This window comes from Rhinopithecus bieti, unplaced genomic scaffold, assembly GCF_001698545.2.
Source record: "Rhinopithecus bieti isolate Rb0 unplaced genomic scaffold, ASM169854v2 scaffold_662, whole genome shotgun sequence".
Classification (NCBI taxonomy): domain Eukaryota; kingdom Metazoa; phylum Chordata; class Mammalia; order Primates; family Cercopithecidae; genus Rhinopithecus; species Rhinopithecus bieti.
Window position 1 is genome coordinate 301,789 of NW_016803231.1, and position 20,738 is coordinate 322,526.

At 38.4% G+C, this 20,738-nt stretch overlaps 1 protein-coding gene across 5 annotated transcripts in view; it reads right to left on the bottom strand.

The window, feature by feature from the left end:
- Positions 1 to 20,738, bottom strand: part of SCAPER (S-phase cyclin A associated protein in the ER) — a 333,543-nt gene that overhangs the window by 257,232 nt on the left and 55,573 nt on the right. For all 5 annotated transcript variants that reach the window (XM_017870307.1, XM_017870315.1, XM_017870326.1 and 2 more), the window contains exon 5: positions 17,299 to 17,496. In XM_017870307.1, coding sequence (XP_017725796.1) covers positions 17,299 to 17,496 — 198 coding nt within the window. The remainder of the gene's footprint in view (positions 1 to 17,298; positions 17,497 to 20,738) is intronic.

Consider the following 20,738-nt stretch of genomic DNA (forward strand, 5'->3'; position numbering starts at 1 on the left):
AAAATAAATAAAAAAATTAAAAAAAATACAAAGAAAAAAAAAAGAAAATCAGAGACTTACTGCCACTAAGAATAAATAGACAAAATGCTAAGTTTTAAGGCTCAAAATGAATACACTCAAATTCAAATCCCTCATAGATGCCTGCACAGTCACCTTCAAACAACTGCTTCAAGATCTTTCTTTTGCCTGGAATATTCTCCCAATACCAACTATATGCTTTTATTCAGCCTCAGGGATCTTCAGCCCTCATCTAGTCCAACCTCTTCATTTATGAACACAAAAGTTGAATACAATTTGGTGATTTTTTTTTTTTTTAAATCACACAACTAGCTTAAAGGACACACCAACACAACTATTAACCGATGATAGCTCCTATTCTCCCTTTAAGAGCCAGCACCCATACCACATATACAAACTCTTCTATGATCTTACAGCCAGAAGTTACCTCTCCTCCTATGGGCCATATCAAGTATAATAACTAATGTCAATGGATATTCAAGCTCCTAAGTGCTATAAAAATGTAAGTCCTTTCTCTTTCAAACCATATGTGTCCATAGTAACACATCTCACTAAGTTATTAGTCAAAAAAAATTTTATTCTTAAAATATTTACCTTCATTGAGGCAACATGAATAGAGGAGCAAAAGGTATTCCAAAATCATAAATTGACTATCTTTTCTCCACAGTGATCAAATCTCAAATCACTTCAATAACCCAGAATAATAAAAAACAGAATTATAACCTTTAATACTACACCTAATGGTCTGGGCACCAAGAAGATCTGTTTTCTTTTTTCTTTTTTTTTTTTTTCATTTGAGATGGAGTCTCACTCTGTCGCCCAGGCTGGAGTGCAGTGGGGCGATCTCGGCTCACTGTAACCTCCACCTCCCGGGTTTAAGCGATTCTCTTGACTCAGCCTCCCAAGTAGCTGTGACTATAGATGCACACCACCACACCCAGCTAATTTTTGTATTTTTAGTAGATATGGGGTTTCACCATATTGGTCAGGCTGGTCTCAAACTCCTGACCTTAGGTGATCCACCCACCTCGGCCTTCCAAAGTGCTAGGATTACAGGCATGAGCCTCTGTGCCCGGCCACAAAAAGATCTTGTTTTCTATGTTGCAGTCATTATCTGATAAATTTCTATCATTTCAAATCCATACTTAGGAAAGAATTTTAAATTAATAAATAGAATTATCTCAATAAAAACTGTAAATAACCCAAGGTGACATCCACAGAAGGAGCAGCATGGATGTTCCCTCCTAAAAGAAAGCCTTTAAATAAATTATAAAAGAAAAAAACTGTGGCATCTAAATCAACATGATGTATTTGATCTAAGGCATTTTTGTTATACTTCACCCAAAACAGTGCATGTTGTAATCTTCATTAAATGTGGTTGAATAAAATATAAGTCCACTTGTGTTTCCAGTCCTTAGCTCTGAGGCTAACTCATTAGGTAATTTCTGACACATCATTTAGTTTTACAGCTTCCCATCAGTTAGATAAAATGGCTAGATTATATGATTTTTAAGATCACATTCAGATCTCATGGCTTATTTATTATTCAGTTTCATATTCTGCTATATATTTTGGTTTCTACTACCAATCATATACATGATTTTCATTCCTTTTTTTTTCTGACAAAGCTAAGTTGTAATGTGTCTAAATTGTAATGAATTAGACAAAAAACAGTAAGGTGGAACTGGATTTCACCCTCCAGTTACTATTCTTCCACCAAATTGACTTGAACAAATGTCCACTTTCCAACATCCCATTTCTCTTTCTTTCCATTTCCTCTCTTTGTCTAAAAGCTACAGATGACTGCTACTGAGATTAAGTCCAACAAAATCTCAGGGCTGAGGTTATTTCATCCTGTTGCATTATGCCAGTTCCCAAATGAGAGACACTAATTCATTTTTTAAGAACACGTCTCCACTTGGAATACCAAAGCCTGTGGATTCAGTCCTGAAGACTCAGCTTTCTCAAGCTCTTCTGTAGTGAGTATACAGGCGGCTTATAACGTAACCAAGAAAGTCAACTAAGACCATACAGTAGGAGGTTTTAAAAGCCAAAATGATTAGTCTACTGTGGATTCAGAAGACTATAGAGATAGAATTTTTACAAGTTTTACAGCAGGAAAGTAATATGAAGGACTATAAAAGAAAAAAACTAGAGGAGGACATACCAAAAAGATAACACTTCACCAGAGAGTAATAAGGGTCTTCAAAAAGCAGTATCTTGACACTAGGAAAGAGGGAAGGAGTTTGTGAATGGAAAAAAAAAATACAATGCAAAAGATGAATGGATAGGAACTTTGTAGTCAACACAATATGGAACACAGGTGACTAGAAGAATGGTGGTTCCATCAACAAAAATAAATAAATCAGGAAGATATAGTTGAAAAATGAAAGTATGGTATAAAATGGTATAATACCTATGTCTAGAAACTAGGCTAACATAACTAGGGATTTATCCCAGTGCTATGGTTTGAATATTTGTCTCCTTGAAAACTCGTGTTGAAATTTAATCCTCAACTGTGGCAGTATTAAGAGGTGGGGCCCTTAAGAGATAATTGGGCCATGAAGGCTCTCCTCTCATGAATGGTTTGATGGGTTAATGGATTAATGAGTTAGCATGTGAATGAGACTGGTGCACTTATATGAGAAGGAAGAGAGGCCTGAGCTAGTAGGCTCAGCCCCCTCACCATGTGATGTCGTATGTTGTCTTGGGACTCTGCAGAGAGTCCCCACCAGCAAGAAGGCCCAAACCAGATAAAGCCCCTCTATAACCATGAGAAATAAATTTCTTATCCTTATAATTATAAAGATTTATATATATTTATATAATATATAATCATTTTATAAATAATATTTATAAATATACATTATATTTATAAATTACCCAGGTTCTAGTATTCTGTTACAAGCAATAGAAAACAGACTGAGAAAACCAGACAAGTCAAATCTGACAAATCCAACAGTAGTTATGACATGATAATTACAGTTATTCCATTGGAATAACTGTAATTCCATTGGAATAACAGAATAAATAAAGCTAGTCCATTATTCAAAATACCCAAAAGGAAAAACATCAATGCTCTATCATACTGATGATAATGTATATGAAAACTAGATATAAGAAACAAAGATTTGTTCAACCCAGAAATTGTCAGTAAAGTGTCATGTTAAACAGAGTAAAAAATGACAGCTATCTCTACAACTTAAACACTCATAAGACAATGCTTTAGTAAATGTTACATATAAAGAAGAAATTAATTATTTAACCAATCAAACAGTAAAATTTTACTGTGAAGACTACAATGTATGAAACACAACAGGGAATATGCAGAATAAGGCTAAGAAGAAAAGATACAGATACAGATGAAGAAAGGATGGCTATTAATGTAAGACAATGGTGAGGTAACAGAAGCCAACTCCCATAAATGCACAAGTGAATTCTTAGCCTTCTATCCTTGTCCCGAATCTCATGTTCTCTGTAACAAATTTCAATTCCTGAGCTAAAGTATAACAGGCAAATCAAAACAAAAAGATTATAACAGTAATATCAGACAAAACAGAATTCACAATGAAAACCATTTAAGGGCCAGGCTGGATCAAATGATCCAGCAATCCCACTACTGGGTATTTACCCAAAGGAAACAAAGTCCTTATATGAAAAAGACACATGTACACGCGTGTTTATAGCAGCACAATTCACAATTTCAAAAATATGAAACCAACCTAAATATCCATCAACTAACAAGTGGACAACAAAAAACATGGTATATATATACCACGAAATACTACTCAGCCATAAAACAGAATGAAATAATGACCTTTGCAGCAATGTGGATGGAGTTGGAGGCCATTATTCTAAATGGAATAACTCAAGAATGGAAAACCAAGTATTTTATGTTCTCACTTATAAGTGGAAGCTAAGCTATGAGGATGTGCAATGGCATAAAGAATGATATAATGGATTTTGGGGACTTGGGAATGGTGGGAGGAGGCACGATACATACACTATCTGACAGATCAAGGAGATTAAGAAAACTAGTATTTGGAGGATCCAAGTATTAATTTCAAAAATATAAACATAAACCTAACACTTTCTATCTACAGAGAATCCATCTTACTCACTCCTTCATGTCCAAGGAGTATTTGTAAATACTTAGCATCACTATCAGGCTTCTCTTATAATCATTTCCTTCCCCATCAGCTTAGGTTCCATGGCCCATTACTCCAACTACTCTCTTACCCTCTTCAACTCCTTTTACTCTATTGAAATTCCAGTGCACCTGCTTGAAGAATACTAGCCCAAGATTAATCCATATACCCACCATCTTTGTACCTTTTTAGCATATGACTGGCTGCTAAGGATCACTGGGGGAATTAAGAATCACATAACTATGAAAACTAACATCAGTGCAACTGTGTATGTAGTCTCATGGCTTCACATACCCGTTCAACACCTATTTACTGGGCATTTCCTATGATCCAGTGCCAGTACCAAGTACTGAAGATGGAGGGGTAAACAATACACAGTGTTGTTTCTATCCTGATGGAGCTTAGTATCTAGAAAGGGAGACAGATATTAAACAACTAAATATACAATTATTTCATTTCAACTGTGATATATATTTCCAAAGAGAAGCATATACACTATAAGAGCATATCATAGTCTGAAACGTAAGTTAGGCTCCCCTGGGAAAGTGACACTTAGGCTGAAATGTAAATTATGAATAGGAGTTAAGTAAAAGAAATGAGGGAGGTAAGAAGATGTTGGGCAAGAAGAAAGAGGAAAGAGTGTTCTGGGCAGAAAAATTAGAACACGGAAAGGCCAGGAAACATGCAAGGACGTGATATGGTTACGGAACCAAAGGAAGTCTAATTTACATGAGGCAGAAGGGAGGGGACAAAAGTGGTGTGAAATGAAGAATTTACGGATCAAGTCACTCAAGATCCTTAATATTACCATGTTAAGGATTTTGACGTTCAGAGTAAAGAAAAATCTTTGAACAACTTCAATCAAAGTAATGAGAGAGACATTTTTTTTGTTTGTTTGTTTTTGAGATGGAGTCTCGCTCTGTCGCCCACACTGGAGTGCAGTGGTGCAATCTCAGCTCACTGACAGCTCCACCTCTTGGGTTCATGCCATTCTCCTGCCTCAGCCTCCCGAGTAGCTGGGACTACAGGCGCCCGCCACCATGCCCGGCTAATTTTTTGTATTTTTAGTAGAGACGGGGTTTCACCATGTTAGCTAGGAGTGTCTTGATCTCCTGACCTCGTGATCCGCCTGCCTCGGCCTCCCAAAGATATTTTCCATTTTTTAAGTAGCAATCTGCCTGCAGTGTGGAGAATCTATTAGAAGGATGCAGGGAGTCCTGTTAGAAGGCTTCACTTTAATCTAAGCATTTTATGACAGCTTGGACTAGGATGGTAGCAGTAGAGTGAGAGACATGAATGGACTGGAAAGATTTAGGAGGTAATTCTGAAAGGAATTAATCCATTGGATAGTGAGTGGTTTTGTGAAGTGAGGGGAGGAACCAAGGATGTCTTCCAGGTCTCAAGCACAAACACCTGGGGGTAGAAGTAGTATGTGCCATTCAAGGAAGAGAAACACATCAGGTTCGAGGTGGGATGGAGAGATCATGAACTTAGTTTTACCAGTTTAAAATGTTGTGAGAGAGGAGAAGAGTCAAAATGGCCAACTAGACGTAGCCAGGAAGAAGAGCTTCACCCACCAAGAAAGATCAAAACATCAATTAGACTGGCACACTCCAAGCAGACCTTTGTAAAGAAGGCGTTGAGAGTGGACAGAGGGAGAACACAGACCCTGGGGCTGAAGGGGAAGGAAGCTGGGAACCCTGAACAGGGTTGCCAAGCACCGTGACCCGTTCCTGGCCCAAAGTGGCTCCTAAGGAAGGGGTGAGTAAAACAGGGATGGAGTGGTCCACCCTCACCACAGACCTGCAGGAGCGCCTCATGACCTCCACAGGCATTTGAGATGGCAGGGAGAACTGCCCAGGGAGTTGGCAGAGAAAGAACTGCAAACTGCATGGAGCCCAGAGTTGGGGACAGCTACTATGGAGCATGGTCATGGGCTCCCATTCCCCAAGACTTGCCATACTCCTATAGATAGGGCTTTAGCCTTTCTTAGCTGCCAGACCAGGAGAGAGCAGGGCTGTCTTGCCTGCAGTACAGGGCCAGTATGATCTAAATGCTCGCATTTGCTGGCCTCTTCCAGGGTCCCTCCCTGGCCACACGCACTCGCAACACAGCCACAGTGGCTCCACTGAAATGCTTCTCAGTGGTCACTACCATAACTCTTTCCCAGCCCCCACCCTCCCATAGGAGTGCTTTTGTAGACAGGACCCTGCCAGCACACACACACCCACAACATCCCCTTGTCAGGCTGCACGTGCATGAGGACCCACCACCACTATGCACACCCACAGGGCCCCCATTGTCCTGTTGGTGTACACCAACCCCTCCCCCTCAATCACCCCATTGGTGAGGACTCACCTACGGCACCCCCTACCACCCTACCGGTGCGCAATCACCTGTGGTTGCCCCACCATCGCACTGGTACACACTCACCCACGATGCCCCCGCACCACCACCACAGCATACTCTCCCACAACCCCTTCCATCACCCCACCAGAGCATATTTGCTAGCAGCCCATCAGAACGCGGTTGTCGGCTGACTGGGATTACCTCAATCCCTCCAGTGCAGCAGGTGTTTGACCTCTAGGGGACAGAGAAGAAACCTGCAGGCCTAGTTCCAGCCCCCCAGGGTTGGAGTCCACAGCACAGGAGTGCTATGCTGAGGCTTGGTGGCCTGAAAGCATTCAGAAATGAAGCCACCTGACTAAACCAAATTATATCACAGTCAAACCCTCAAAGGCATCAAAGAATATAAAAGCAAAAAGCTCTATCCAAAGAACAGCAACTTCACAAATTAAAAGAACATCAGCACACACACATGAGAAACAGCCAGCACAAAAATTCTGGCAATTCTAAAACCCGAGTATCTTCTTATCTCCAAATAACTGCATTAGCTCCTCAGCAATCGTTCTTAACCAGACTGAGATGGCTGAAATGAAAGACCTACAATTCAGAATTTGGATGGGAAGGAAACTCCACAAGATACAGGAGAAGGCTGAAAACCAATGCAAGGTAAACAGTGACACCATCTACGAGTTGAAAGACAACATAACCATTTTAAGGAAGAACCAGACTGAACTTCTGGAAATGAAAAATTCACTACAGGAATTTCACAATACAACAGGAAATAATAAGAGAATATATGAAGCTGAGGAGAGAATCTTAGAGCTCAAAGACTGCTCTTTCAAATCAATGCGGGCATATAAAGAAAAAGGAATTTTAAAAAATGAACAAAACCTCTGAGAAATATGTGATTATGTAAAGAGACCAAACCTCTAACACACTGGCATTCCTGAACGAGTCGGAGATACAGCAAGCAATTTGGAAAACATATTTGAGGAATTATACGGTTGGATTGGTGTCTCCTCCCAAATCTCAAATTCAATTGTAATCCCCAGTGCTGGAGGGCCTAGTGGGAGATAACTGAATCATGCAGGTGAATCCTTTATGAACAGCTTAGCACCATCCCTTTGGTGCTGTCCTCATGATAAGAGTTCTCATGAGATCTGGTTGTTTAAAGTGTGCGGCACCTCCCCCTCGTTCTTGGTCCTGCTCCTGCCATGTAAGATGCCTGCTGTTCCTGTTTTGCCTTCTGCCATGAGTACAAGCTCCCTGAGGCCTCCCCAGAAGCAGATGCTACATGCTTCTTGTACGGCCTGTGGAACCATTTGCCAATTAAATCTCTTTTCTTTATAAATTACCTGGTCTCAGGTATTTCTTCATAGCAGTGTAAGAATGAACAAGCAGAAATTGTCCATTAAAATTTCCCCAACCTCACTAGACACATGAACATGCAAATTCAGGGAACAACTGCAAGATACTATATGACAACCATCCCCCAGACACATAATTATCAGATTCTCCAAGGTCAACGCAAAAGAAAAAAACCTTAAAGGCAGCTAGAGAGAAAAGGCAGGTCACCTACAAAGGGAAACTCATCAGGCTTACAGCAGACCTTTCAGCAGAAACCCTACAAGCCAGAAGAGATTGGGAGCTTATATTCAGTATCCTTAAATAAAATAAATTCCAACCAAGAATTTCATATCCAGCCAAACTAAGCTTCATAAGCAAAGGAGAAAAAAAATCCTTTTGACACAAGCAAATGCTAAGGGAATTCATTACCATCAGACCTGCCTTAAAAGAGGTCCCTAAGAGAGTGCTAAACATGAAAATGAAAAAACAACACCAGCCACCAAAAGGGCCCACTGACACAACAAAACAATTATATAATCAAGTCGACATAAGGATCAACCAGCTAACAACATGATGATAGGATTAATGCATCACATATCAATATTGACCTTGAATATAATATAAACATTCCATTTAAAAGGCACAGAATGGTGAACTGGATAAAGAAGCAAGACCCAACTATAGACTGCCTTCAAAAGACGCATCTCACATGCAACAACCACCACAGACTCAAAGTAAAGGGATGCAGAAAGATTTATCAAGCAAACAGAAAACAAAAAAAGCAGGGGTTGCCATTATTTCAAACAGATTTTCAACCAAAAATAATCAAAAAGAACAAAGAAGAGTATTACATATTAATAAAGGGTTCAATTAAACAAGAAGATTTAACCATCTTAAATATATATGTACCCAACATTAGAGCACCTAGATTCATAAGTTATCAGAGACCTATAAAGAGACTTAGATAACCACACATAATAACAGATTTCAACACCCCACTGACAGTGTTAGACAGATCAAGGTAGAAAATTAACGAAGATATTAAGGGCCTAAATTGACACTTGATCAAATGGACTTAACAGCTTTCTACAGAATACTTCACCCAATGACGAATGAATATAAATTCTTCTCATCTGCACATAGCACATACTCTAAGATGAACCACACACTCAGCCATAAAGCAATTCTCAATAAATTCAAAGTGAAATCATACCAACTACACCCTCAGACTACAGTGCAATAAAAATAGAAATCTATAGTAAGATCTCTCAAAAACATACAATTACATGGAAATTAAGCAACCTGCTCATGAATCACTTTTTGACAAGCAATGAAACTAAGATAGAAATCAAAAAATTCTTTGAAACTAATAAAAACAAAGAAACAACATAAGAGAATCTCTTGGAGACAGCTACAGCAGTGTTAAGAGGAAAGTTTATAGCACTAAATGCATACATCAATAAGTTAGAAAGATCTCAAATTAACAACTTAACATCATACATAGAGGAAGTCAAAAAAAAAAAAAAGAAGAAGAAGAAAAAAAACAGCCGGGCGTGGTGGCTCACGCCTGTAATCCCAGCACTTCGGGAGGCCAAGGTGAGTGGATCACAAGGTCAGGAGATCAGGACCACAGTGAAACACCGTCTCTACTAAAAATACAAAAAAATTAGCAGGGCGCCATGGCAGGCACCTGTAGTCCCAGCTACTCAGGAGGCTGAGGCAGGAGAATGGCGTGAACCCAGGAGGCGGAGCTTGCAGTGAGCTGCCACTGCACTTCAGCCTGGGGGACAGAGCGAGACTCTGCCTCAAAAAAAAATAAATAAATAAATAACAAGGGCAAACCAACCCCAAAGCTAGCAAAAGAAATAACCAAACTAAGAGCTGAACTCAACAACACTGATGGGCAAGGATACTTACCACCATACTAATAAGGAAGAGCTGAACTGAACAACATTGAGATATGAAAATCCATACAAAAGATCAATGAAGAAAAGTTGGTTCTTACAAAAAAATAAACAAAGTTAATAGACAGCTAGCTAGATTAATAAAGAAAAAAAAGATCCAAAAAAACACAATTGGCAATGACAAAGTTCACATTACCATCAACCCCACAGAAATACAAAAAGTCCTCAGAGACTATTACAGACACCTCTGTGCATACCAACTGGAAAACCTAAAAGAAATGGATAAATTTTCGGAAACATACAACCTCCCAAGACTGAACCCAGAAGAAACTGAAATCCTGAACAAACCAATAATGAGTTCTGAAACGGAAGCATTAAGAAAAAACCTAAAACCCAAAAAAATCCCTGAACCAGACAGATTCACAGCTGAATTCTATCAGATATACAAAGAAGAGCTAATAAAAATTCTACTAAAATTGCTCCCAAAAATTGAGAAAGAACTCCTCCCTAACTCATTGTATGAGGCCAGCATCATTCTAATACCAAAACCGGGAAGAGACGCAACATCCAAAGGCTCCAAGAACGGATAAACAACTTCAGTAAAGTTTCAGGATACAAAATCAATATACAAAAATCAGTAGTAGCACTTCTATACACCAATAACGTCCAACCTGAGAACCAAATCAAGAACACAATCCCATCCACAATAGCCACATACACACACACACACACACACACACACACACACACACACACACAAAATGTCTAGGAATAAATTAAACCAGAAATGCTCAGGCCAATGTCCCTGATGAACACAGATTAAAAAAAAAAAAAAAAAAACACTCAACAATATACTAGCAAACAGAATCAGGCAGCACATCAAAAAGTTAATTCACTATGATCAAGTAGGCTTCATTCCTGAGATGTAAGGTTGGTTCACACATGCAAATCAATAAATGTGATCCACCACATAAACGGAACTAAAAACAAAAACCACATGAGCATCTCAACAGACCCAGAAAAGGCTTTCAATAAAATTCAACATCACTCCATGTTAAAAACCTTCAATAAACAAGGTATCAAGATAACATAACTGAAAATAATAAGAGGCTCCATGACACCATCACAGCTAAAATAATACTGAATGGGCAAATGCTGAAACTATTCCCCTTGAAAACCAGAACAAAACAAGGATTCCCACCTCACCACTCCTATTCAATGCAGTCGTGGAAATCCTAGCCACAGCAATCAGCTGAGAGAATAAAATAAAAGGCACCCAAATAGGAAGAGAGGAAGTCAAGCTGTCTCTGCAGACAATATGATTCTACACCTAGAAAACCTTATAGTCTCTGTCCAAAGGCTCTTAGAACTGATAACTTAAGTTTCAGAATACAAAATCAATGTACAAAAATCAGTAGCATTTCTATACACCATAACATTCAACCTGAGAACCAAATCAAGAACACAATCCCATTCACATTGGCCACAAATAAATAAATATATAAATAAATCTAGAAATAAATTTCACCAGGGAGGTGAAAGACCTCTCTGAGAATTACAAAACAATGCTAAAAGAAATCAGAGATGACACAAACAAATGGAAACATATTCCATGCTCATGGATAGGAAGAATCAATACTGTTAAAATTGCTATACTGACCAAAGCAATTTACAGATTCAATGCCAAACTACCAACTACCAATTCCAAACTACCAACTACCAATGCCAATTCCTAACTATCAATGACATTTTTCACAGAATTCAAAAAAAAACTATTCTAAAATTCATGTGGAACCAAAAAAGAGCCCCAATAGCCAAAGCAATCCTAAGCAAAAAGAACAAAGCTGGAGGCAGAACACTACTTCAAACCATACTATAAGGTTATAGTAACAAAAATAGCATGGTACGAAAATCAGATACATAGAACAATGAAACTAGTTAGGGAACCCAGAAATAAAGCCACACACCTATAATCATCATATCTTTGAAAAATCAACAATAACAAGCAATGAATAAAGGATTCCTTATTCAATAAATTGTATTGGTATAACTAGCTAGCCATATGCAGAAGACTGAAACTGGACCACTTCTTTTCACCATACATAAAAATCAACTGAAAATGGATTTAAAAAGTAATTGTAGGCCGGGCATGGTGGCTCACGCCTGTAATCCCTGCACTTTGGGAGGCCAAGGCGGGCAGATCATGAGGTCAGGAGATTGAGACCATCCTGGCTAACACGGTGAAACCCTGTCTCTGCTAAAAAATACAAAACATTAGCCAGGCATGGTGGCAGGCACCTGTAGTCCCAGCTACTCAGGAGGCTGAGGCAGGAGAATGGCACGAACCTGGGAGGCAGAGCGTGCAGTGAGCCGAGACCACGCCATTGCACTCCAGCCTGGACGACAGAGCGAGACACTGTCTCCAAAAAAAAAAGAAAAGTAATTGTAAAGCCTCAAATTATAAAAACCATAGAAGAAAACCTAGAAGATATCATTCTGGATGTATGTCTTGGCAACAATTTCATAACAAAATCCCCAAAGGCAATTGCAACAAAAACAAAAATAGACAAGTGGGACATAATTGAATATCTTCTATACAGCAAAAGAAACAATTAACAAAGTAAACAGACAACGTACAAAATGGAAGAAAATATTCACAAACTATGCATCTGACAAAGATCCAATATCTAGAATCTATAAGGAATTTAAATCAACAAGCAAAACACAAACAGCCCCAATTAAAAAATGGGCAAAGGACATGAACAGACGTTTCTCAAAGACACAACACAGTCAACAAGCATATAAAAAATGCTGTATCAGTTTGCTCTCACACTGCTAATAAAGACATACTTGAGACTGGGTAATTTATTAAGGAAAGAGGTTTAACTGACTCAGTTCAGCATAACTGGGGAGGCCTCAGGAAACTTATGATCATGGTGGAAGGGGAAGTAAACACGTCCTTCTTCCATGTGGCAGCAGCAAGGAGAAGTGCCAAGCAAAAGGGGGAAAAGCCCCTTATAAAACCATCAGATCTCATGATAAATCACTCACTTATCACGAGAAGAGAATGAGGGTAACAACCTCCAAGATTAAATTACCTCCCACGACATGTGGGGATTATGGGAACTACAATTCAAGGTAAGATTTGGGCGGGGACAGAGCCAAACAATATCAAATGCTCAACATCACTATTCATCAGACAAATACAAATCAAAACCACAATGAGATACCATCTTACATCAGTCAGAAAAATTATACAACCCCATTTAAAACTGGGCAAAGTACACGAACAGACATTCGTCAAAAGAATACATACACGGCTGGGCACAGTGGCTCATGCCTGTAATCCCAGCACTTTGGGAGGCCAATGCGGGCGGATCACGAGGTCAGGAGATCAAGACCATGGTGAAACCCCATCTCTACTAAAAATACAAAAAATTAGCCGGGCGTGGTGGCGGGTGCCTGTAGCGCCAGCTACTCTGGAGGCTGAGGCAGGAGAATGGCGTGAACCTGGGAGGCGGATCTTGCAGTGAGCCGAGATTGCGCCACTGCACTACAGCGTGGGTTACAGAGCGAGACTCCGTCTCAAAAAACAAAAATACATACACAAGCATAAGAAAAAATGTTCAACATCACTAATCATTAGAGAAATGCAAATCAAAACCACACTTGAGATCCCACATCATACCAGAGAGAATGGCTATTGTTTAAGTCAAAAACAGATGCTGGCAAGGTTGTGGAGAAAAGGGAATGCTTATACACTACTGTGGGAATGTAAATTTGTTCAGCCACCATGGAAACCAGTTTGGAGATTTCTCAAAGAACTGAAAACAGAAATACCATTTGACCCAGCAATCCCATTATTGAGTATATACCCAAAGGAATATAAACTGCTCTACCAAAAAGATATATGCACACATATGTTCACTGCAGCACTATCCACAACAGCAAAGACATGGAATCAACCTAGATGCCCATCAATGGTAGACTGGATAAAGAAAATGTGGTACATATACACCATGGAATACTATGCAGACACAGGAAAAAACAAGATCATGTGCTTTGCAGGAACATGGATGCAGCAGGAGGCCATTATCCTAAGCAAACTAATGCAGTAATAGAAAACCAAGTACCAAGTTCTCTCTTATAAGTGGGAGCTAAAGATTGAGTACACATGGAAACAAATATGAGAATAAGAGACACTGGGGCCCAACTCCATCAGAGTTTTACATATACTCACCTAGCCAAGTGTCCCCAGAGGAAGTTCCTATGACTCTTAACACCTTCATCTATGCCTATGTTCCTTCCCTCAAATAGATCATTAGATACACTCAGGTCTTCTTTACTTGATCACTGAGAACTATCCTAGAGTGTTCAAGCCCAGCTGGCACAGGTTACTCCAGCAAGTCTATTGTGCTATGAGATCTCTAAGCCAGATGCAGGTGCCAATCTCTTTATCCAAAGGAGCCCCCAATCCTCCAGAGACATACATCTAGTTCCCTCCAGATTCAAATGGGAAACAAGGAAAGGAAAATAAAATGTATTCCCAGCATGTTTTCCCCAAACTCTCTCAACACATTCCAGAGACACCAAAATCAGTCCACACAACAAACATTCAACCAGAGAAGAAGATGCCAATCTCCCCTTCCAGCAGCCACACCCACAAATTTCACAACCAACTCTTTCAACCCTTACCTCAAAATTTTGTGAGAACAAATGAGGGAATGGCCACCACTTCATTAACTAAGCACACTCCAAAAAGCAATTCCCCCAACCCACTCTAGCCTACCTTGCAAGAGAGCAAGGGAAATGTAGGGGTAATGCTTAGAGTAGAGTTTTGCTACAATGTCAGTTCTTAGCAATTTATATAGTAAAGTAGCCGATGTCATAAACAGGCACAATCTTCAAACTCAAAAAATGAGGAACGTAGCTTCTTTTGATTACAAAGTTAGCATCTACTCAGAAATCCCTGGCAAACAGGAAAGATACTTTTCACATCACGCTATACTTATGTGAATTACATAATGTGTTATTAACAGCTTTTTACATATGAGACACAGAACTGAACTGTGATTATTTTAACTAAGGTTAAAACATAAAAATCACAAATAGGAATAAATCTTTCAATGCATTAACAAAACAATGGCTGAATCCACTTACAAAATGAGGAAAAATTATTGGGTCATGTATCTCATAAAGATACTAACCAAATGGGATCATAGATGGCAGTGCCTTAATAATGAGAATAAAGCAAAACAAAACAAGAAAACTAGTTAGTATATACCCAGCATGTGCTTAGACCAAACGTTAAATTGTATCTTTTATACATCACCACCTGTAAGTCTTGGATAAGGAGAAGAGTTGAATATAAAAATCCCTTTTAAACTCCTAGATTTCTCAGCACAAGCCTTTGAGCATCTTGGCACAGTACAAAGAATGGAAAACACATCTCTACTCTTCTCACTTTGTCAAAACCTTCTCCATTCTTTTAATCTACAACGTACACAAAAAATTTCTATTGCTATTGAGCTTTTATAAAGCTTGGAATAAGTGACAGAACCAGAAATAAAATCCACACTTTCTTGTGGCCAATTCTAGCTTCCTAAAACACAGTCATGTCAGAGAAAGGTGCAAGAGTTTCTGCTTATCACAAAAAGACATAATTGCAATTGGTCAATCTCACTTTACTCTAAAGAAGTATATATATTTTTAAGCAAATTTGATTTCAATCAGTCATTTGTTATTTTTAATTAAAAAAAAAAAAAGAAACTGCTGCTTTGATTAATCTCTAGGGGTAATCTAGAGCTATTCTAAGCCCAAATGCTCAGTTTACAAAGCATAACAGAAAACTAAGTCCAGTAGTGTCTTCTACCACAACATACTGACTCATTATACTCCAAGAATATGATTTTTAAGCTTAAAAATATTTTTCTTTAAACATAAAAAGTGGCTGGGCATGGTGGCTCATGCCTATAATTCCACAGCTTTGGAATGCTGAGGTAGGAGGATTGCTTAAGCCCAGGAGTTCAAGACTAACCTGGGCAACATAGTGCGGCCTCATCACTACAAAAATTTTTTAAAAATTAGCCAGGCATGGTGGCATATGTCTGTGGTCCCAGCTACTCAGGAGGCTGAGGGAGGAAGATTGCTTGAGCCCAGAAGGTCAAGGCCTCAGTGAGCCATGTTTGTACCACCACACTCTAGCCTGAGTGACAGAAACAGACCTGCCTCAAAAAAAAAAAAAAAAAAAAAAAAAAACCAGTTTTTACATGCTGATAGTAACAATATTTAAGTATAACAACTACATAACATATATTTAGATGGTTTCAACTAATGTTCATTTTGAAACCTGCTTTTGATAACCAATATTTTTAGCTAGTCTAAAACATATTTTGACTGTTTCCAATTTAAGAGGAAACATAGCTGCTGTCTCAATACGTAACTCTTCTTTAACCCCTCATATATTTCAAAGGTTACATAATGAATTCCACGGTTTTCAACCATGTTCACCATAAAAACAGAAGTTATCTCTTTAATATTTCTATAAACATGTATCCCTCTGGTTTTCCTCAAAATAGGTTTATTCAGTAAAAAGTAATATGGTATACAGTCTCTACTTACTAAAAGGCCAGGCTTTTTAGATAGAGACACTCTACACCATGTGTCTGTTTAATATCCTATTACAAACACAAGATTATTTAAAATTAGAAAACACACCTTACAATGACATCCCAATCCCACCCAGGATTGTTTATGGTTAGCCATCAATCTCACTTTTCCCTAACCAAAGTGAATTAGGAGAGTGATAAGTATCTCAATGGAAAGGGAGTAATGTCCAATTAGACATTAAACATGAAACCAAAGAATGTGAAATCTCACTAGTGCCATCTACAGTAACAATGGAGAATACAGATAAGAATTTTAAAAATAATACTGGATGTGTATCCAATCTTTTGATTCCCTGCCCAGAACTATGCATCAAGACAGCTTTCTACCAAATCCTTCACAGAATATAAAATATATAATTAGGTGATGCCAAAAAAAATCTTCAAAATCAAGAAAACCTGAACCATAATGCTGATGTTAGTGTATGGATCAAAAGAACAACTTTTCATAAGAGGTAATTAAATGAAAAGCATACAGAATTTATTAAAACTAGAAAAAGTAAGATAAATGATCCAGTCAGGGCCAGGCACGGTGGCTCACGCCTATAATCCCAGCACTTTGGGAAGCCGAGGTGGGTGGATCACTTAAGGTCAGGAGTTCGAGACCAGCTTGACTAACACAGTGAAACCCCGTCTCTACTAAAAATACAAAAATTAGCCAGGTGTGGTGGCATGTGCCTGTAATCCCGGCTACTCAGGAGGCTAAGGCAGGAGAATCACTTGAGCCTGGGAGGCAGAGGTTGTAGTGAGCCAAGATCACGCCACTACACTCCAGCCTGGGCAACAGAGCAAAAAAAGATCAAGTAAGATGTAGCAAAAATTCAAGAATCTTAATTCAAATGGATTACAAGGCCTCAAAGCAAATCTTACCTTACATTCAACCACACTCTGATCTGATTCGCAAGTTACATAGATTTCATCTACTGCTCGGCGAAGATTGTCAAAAAGAAATGCCCAGTATCGAGCTCTCAGATCAATCTTCCGAGGATGCCTTGTTTTAGTGGGACTTTTATCAAAGTGTTTATCTCCAGTCGTAGATGATGTTATTTTACAGTCCACTGCAGTACTCTGGTGAAGTAAAATAAAACATGGAAATAAATAAATAAAATGGCTTCCAGGGATTGGATTTTTGTATAAAGATTCAATCAACTACAAACCAAAACTACTCCAGAAATAAAAAGCATCTGCACTGAACATGTATGGACTTTTTTCCTATCATTATTCTCTAAACAATACAGTATAACAACTACTTACATATAACATTTACATTGCATTAGGTATTATAAGCAATCTAAAGATTGTTTAAAGTCTATGGGAGGATATGCATAGGCTATATGCAAATACTACACCATTTTATATAAGGGACTTGAACATCCAAAGATTTTTATATCCATGGGAGATTGATATGGTTAGGCTTTCTGTCCCCACCCAAATCTCATCTTGAATTATATCTCCATAATCCCCACGTGTAAAGGGAGAGACCAGGTAGAGGTAACTGAATCATGGGGGCAGTTTCCCCTATACTGTTCTCATAATAGTGAGTTCTCACAAGATCTGACGGTTTCATAAGGTGATCTTCCTCACTTCGCTGGACAGTTCTTCCCGCCACCTTGTGAAGAAGGTGCCTTGGTTCCTCTTTGCCTTCTGCCATGATTGTATGAGTTTCCTGAGGCCTCCGCAACCATGCTGAACTCTGAGTTAATTAAACCTCTTTGCTTTATAAATTACCCAGTCTCAGGCAGTTCTTTACAGCAGTATGAAAACGGACTAATATAGAGATCATGAAACCAATCCCCCGTGGATACTAAGGAACAACTGTATATTATAAATCAACTTAACATATCTCTTGACCTGCTTCATACACTTCTTAAAGTAAGTATTATTACCTCCACTTTACAGATTAATAAATTGAGGTTCAGAGGCTGAGTTGTTCAAGGTCACATTGCCACAGGAGACCATCTTCTAGTTACAGCTCTACAGTTACACTGCTGGCTTACCATTAGACTGTTGGCCGAGGCTCAGTGCTGACAGCTCTTTACCAGATATTCCAGACCACCTCATTTCTTTCTATATACCATTCAAAATTAAAATTAACTTAGGAAGTTTTCTAAATTATACTTCCTTCCTGAAGCTTTTTTCTACATTGATCAGCAAAGGACTAGCAGCTTCCTATGAATCCAGACTCTAATCTTATGAAATTATCAAAACTATTGCCACTCATCCCCAGCTGTTTATGAATTTATCACACATCCATAAAATGTGGTATATATGTATAGCATTCATAACCATAAGTAATTAAAATCATAAAGTAATATTTTACCATCCTTGCTTATAATGTACAACGGGCAATAATGCTTTGGGGTTAAACCGTTTCTATCATTACGTGTGACTGCTCTATCCAAGGCTTTTATTTACAAAGATTCCAGAAGGGCAGAAAATATATTTTATAAAGGATTTTTGAAAACACAGTTATCATTTAATCATCACAACAAGCTGTAAAGACAGGAGAAATATTATTATTCCTATTTTGTAGATGACAAAACTGAGGCTCAGACTGAATTTCTTGACAAAAGTCAAAAGAATGACAAAACTGAAACTAGAACTCAATCTTTCAATTTCTGCTCCAACGTTCACAGAGTGTTTGACATGCATCTAGCAAATAGTAAGTGCCCAAATAATGTAAGGTATGATTATCATAAGAAAGACAAAAAGGAGAAAAAATACGCCTGTAGAAAAAATGTGCATAAACTAATGGCAATAATTGCCAACTTTGTGAAGAAAGGTAGAAAAGACACATCAAATAACAGAGGCTAGCCAGGCACAGTATTATACACATGTAGTCCCAACCACTCAGGAGGCTGAGGCGGGAGTATCACTTGAGCCCAGGAGTTTGAGAACAGACCAGGCAACACAGTGAGACCTTAAATCTCTCTTAAAAAAAAAAAAAAAAAAATCCTAGAGGCTGGTTAACTACTAGAGAGTTTTAAAATATAGGGCTCTACTTACTACTGACAAAAATAACAGCAGTGATAATAACAATTGCGCCAGCATCTAACATTCATGATTTCTTGCTATGTGCCAAGCATTGTACCAAGTGATTTACATATACTTAATTTAATCATTGAAGCAATTTTATATTACAGGTACTAATATTATCTTCATTTTACAGAAGAGGAAACAGGTTTAGCTAAATTAAATTATACCCCAAAGCCTCACATTAATTTAAGTGATGAAGCCAGAATTCTTAATCAGGTAACTATACTACTACTATGGCTTACTATGTCTAACTGCTTCCCAAGACAGTCAATAGATGACAAAACAATCCAAACTTGCAGGAGAAATTACACACAATTGGATTCCATGAGGTAATAGTGTTTTAATCAAGGATTTTTGAGAGAAAAAGACAGAAGAGGGGGGGAAAAAAGGGCAGGCCAGGGAAAGAAGAAGGAAGAAATTGAGACTTCTGACTCATCCCTTTCTGAGAGACTCATCGGCTCCCCTAAGAATCTGAGAAAACCTATGGACCTATCCCCAAAAAAATGCACGTGTATGACATTCAACATGTATTTTCTTCATGTTCACAGACTCCATCTTCAACCTCAGATTAAGAAGCTCTCCAAGAAAAGAGAGAAGACCCAAATAAATAAAATTAGAGATGAAAAAGGAGACACTACAACTGATACCATAGAAATTCAAAGGATCGTTGGTGGCTACTATGAGAAACTATATGCCGATAAATTGGAAAATCTAGAGAGAATGGATAAATTCCAAGATACATACAACCTATCAAAATTGAACCATAAAGAAATCCAAACCCTGCACAGACCAATAACAAGTAACAAGATCAAAGCCATAATAAAAAGTCTTCCAGTAAAGAGAAGCTCAGGTCCTGAAGGCTTTGCTGCTAAACTTAACAAACGTTTAAAAAAGAACTAGTACCAATCCTACTCAAACTATTCCAAAAACAGAGGAGGGGGGATACTTCCAAAATCATTCTATGAGGCCAATATTATCCTGATAACAAAATCAGACAAAGACACATCATAAAAACAAAACACAAGCCATTATCTTTGATGAACATTGATGCAAAAATCTTCAGCAAAATACTAGCAAGCTGAACATGTTCAACATTTTCAACATTACATTAAAAAGATCATTCATCATGACCAAGTATGACTTACCCCAGGGATGCATGGATGGTTTAACAATATGCAAATCAATCAATGTGATATTATATAACAAAACGAATAAAAATCACGCAATCATTCCAATGCATGCTGAAAAAGCATTTAACAGGTCGGGCGCGGTGG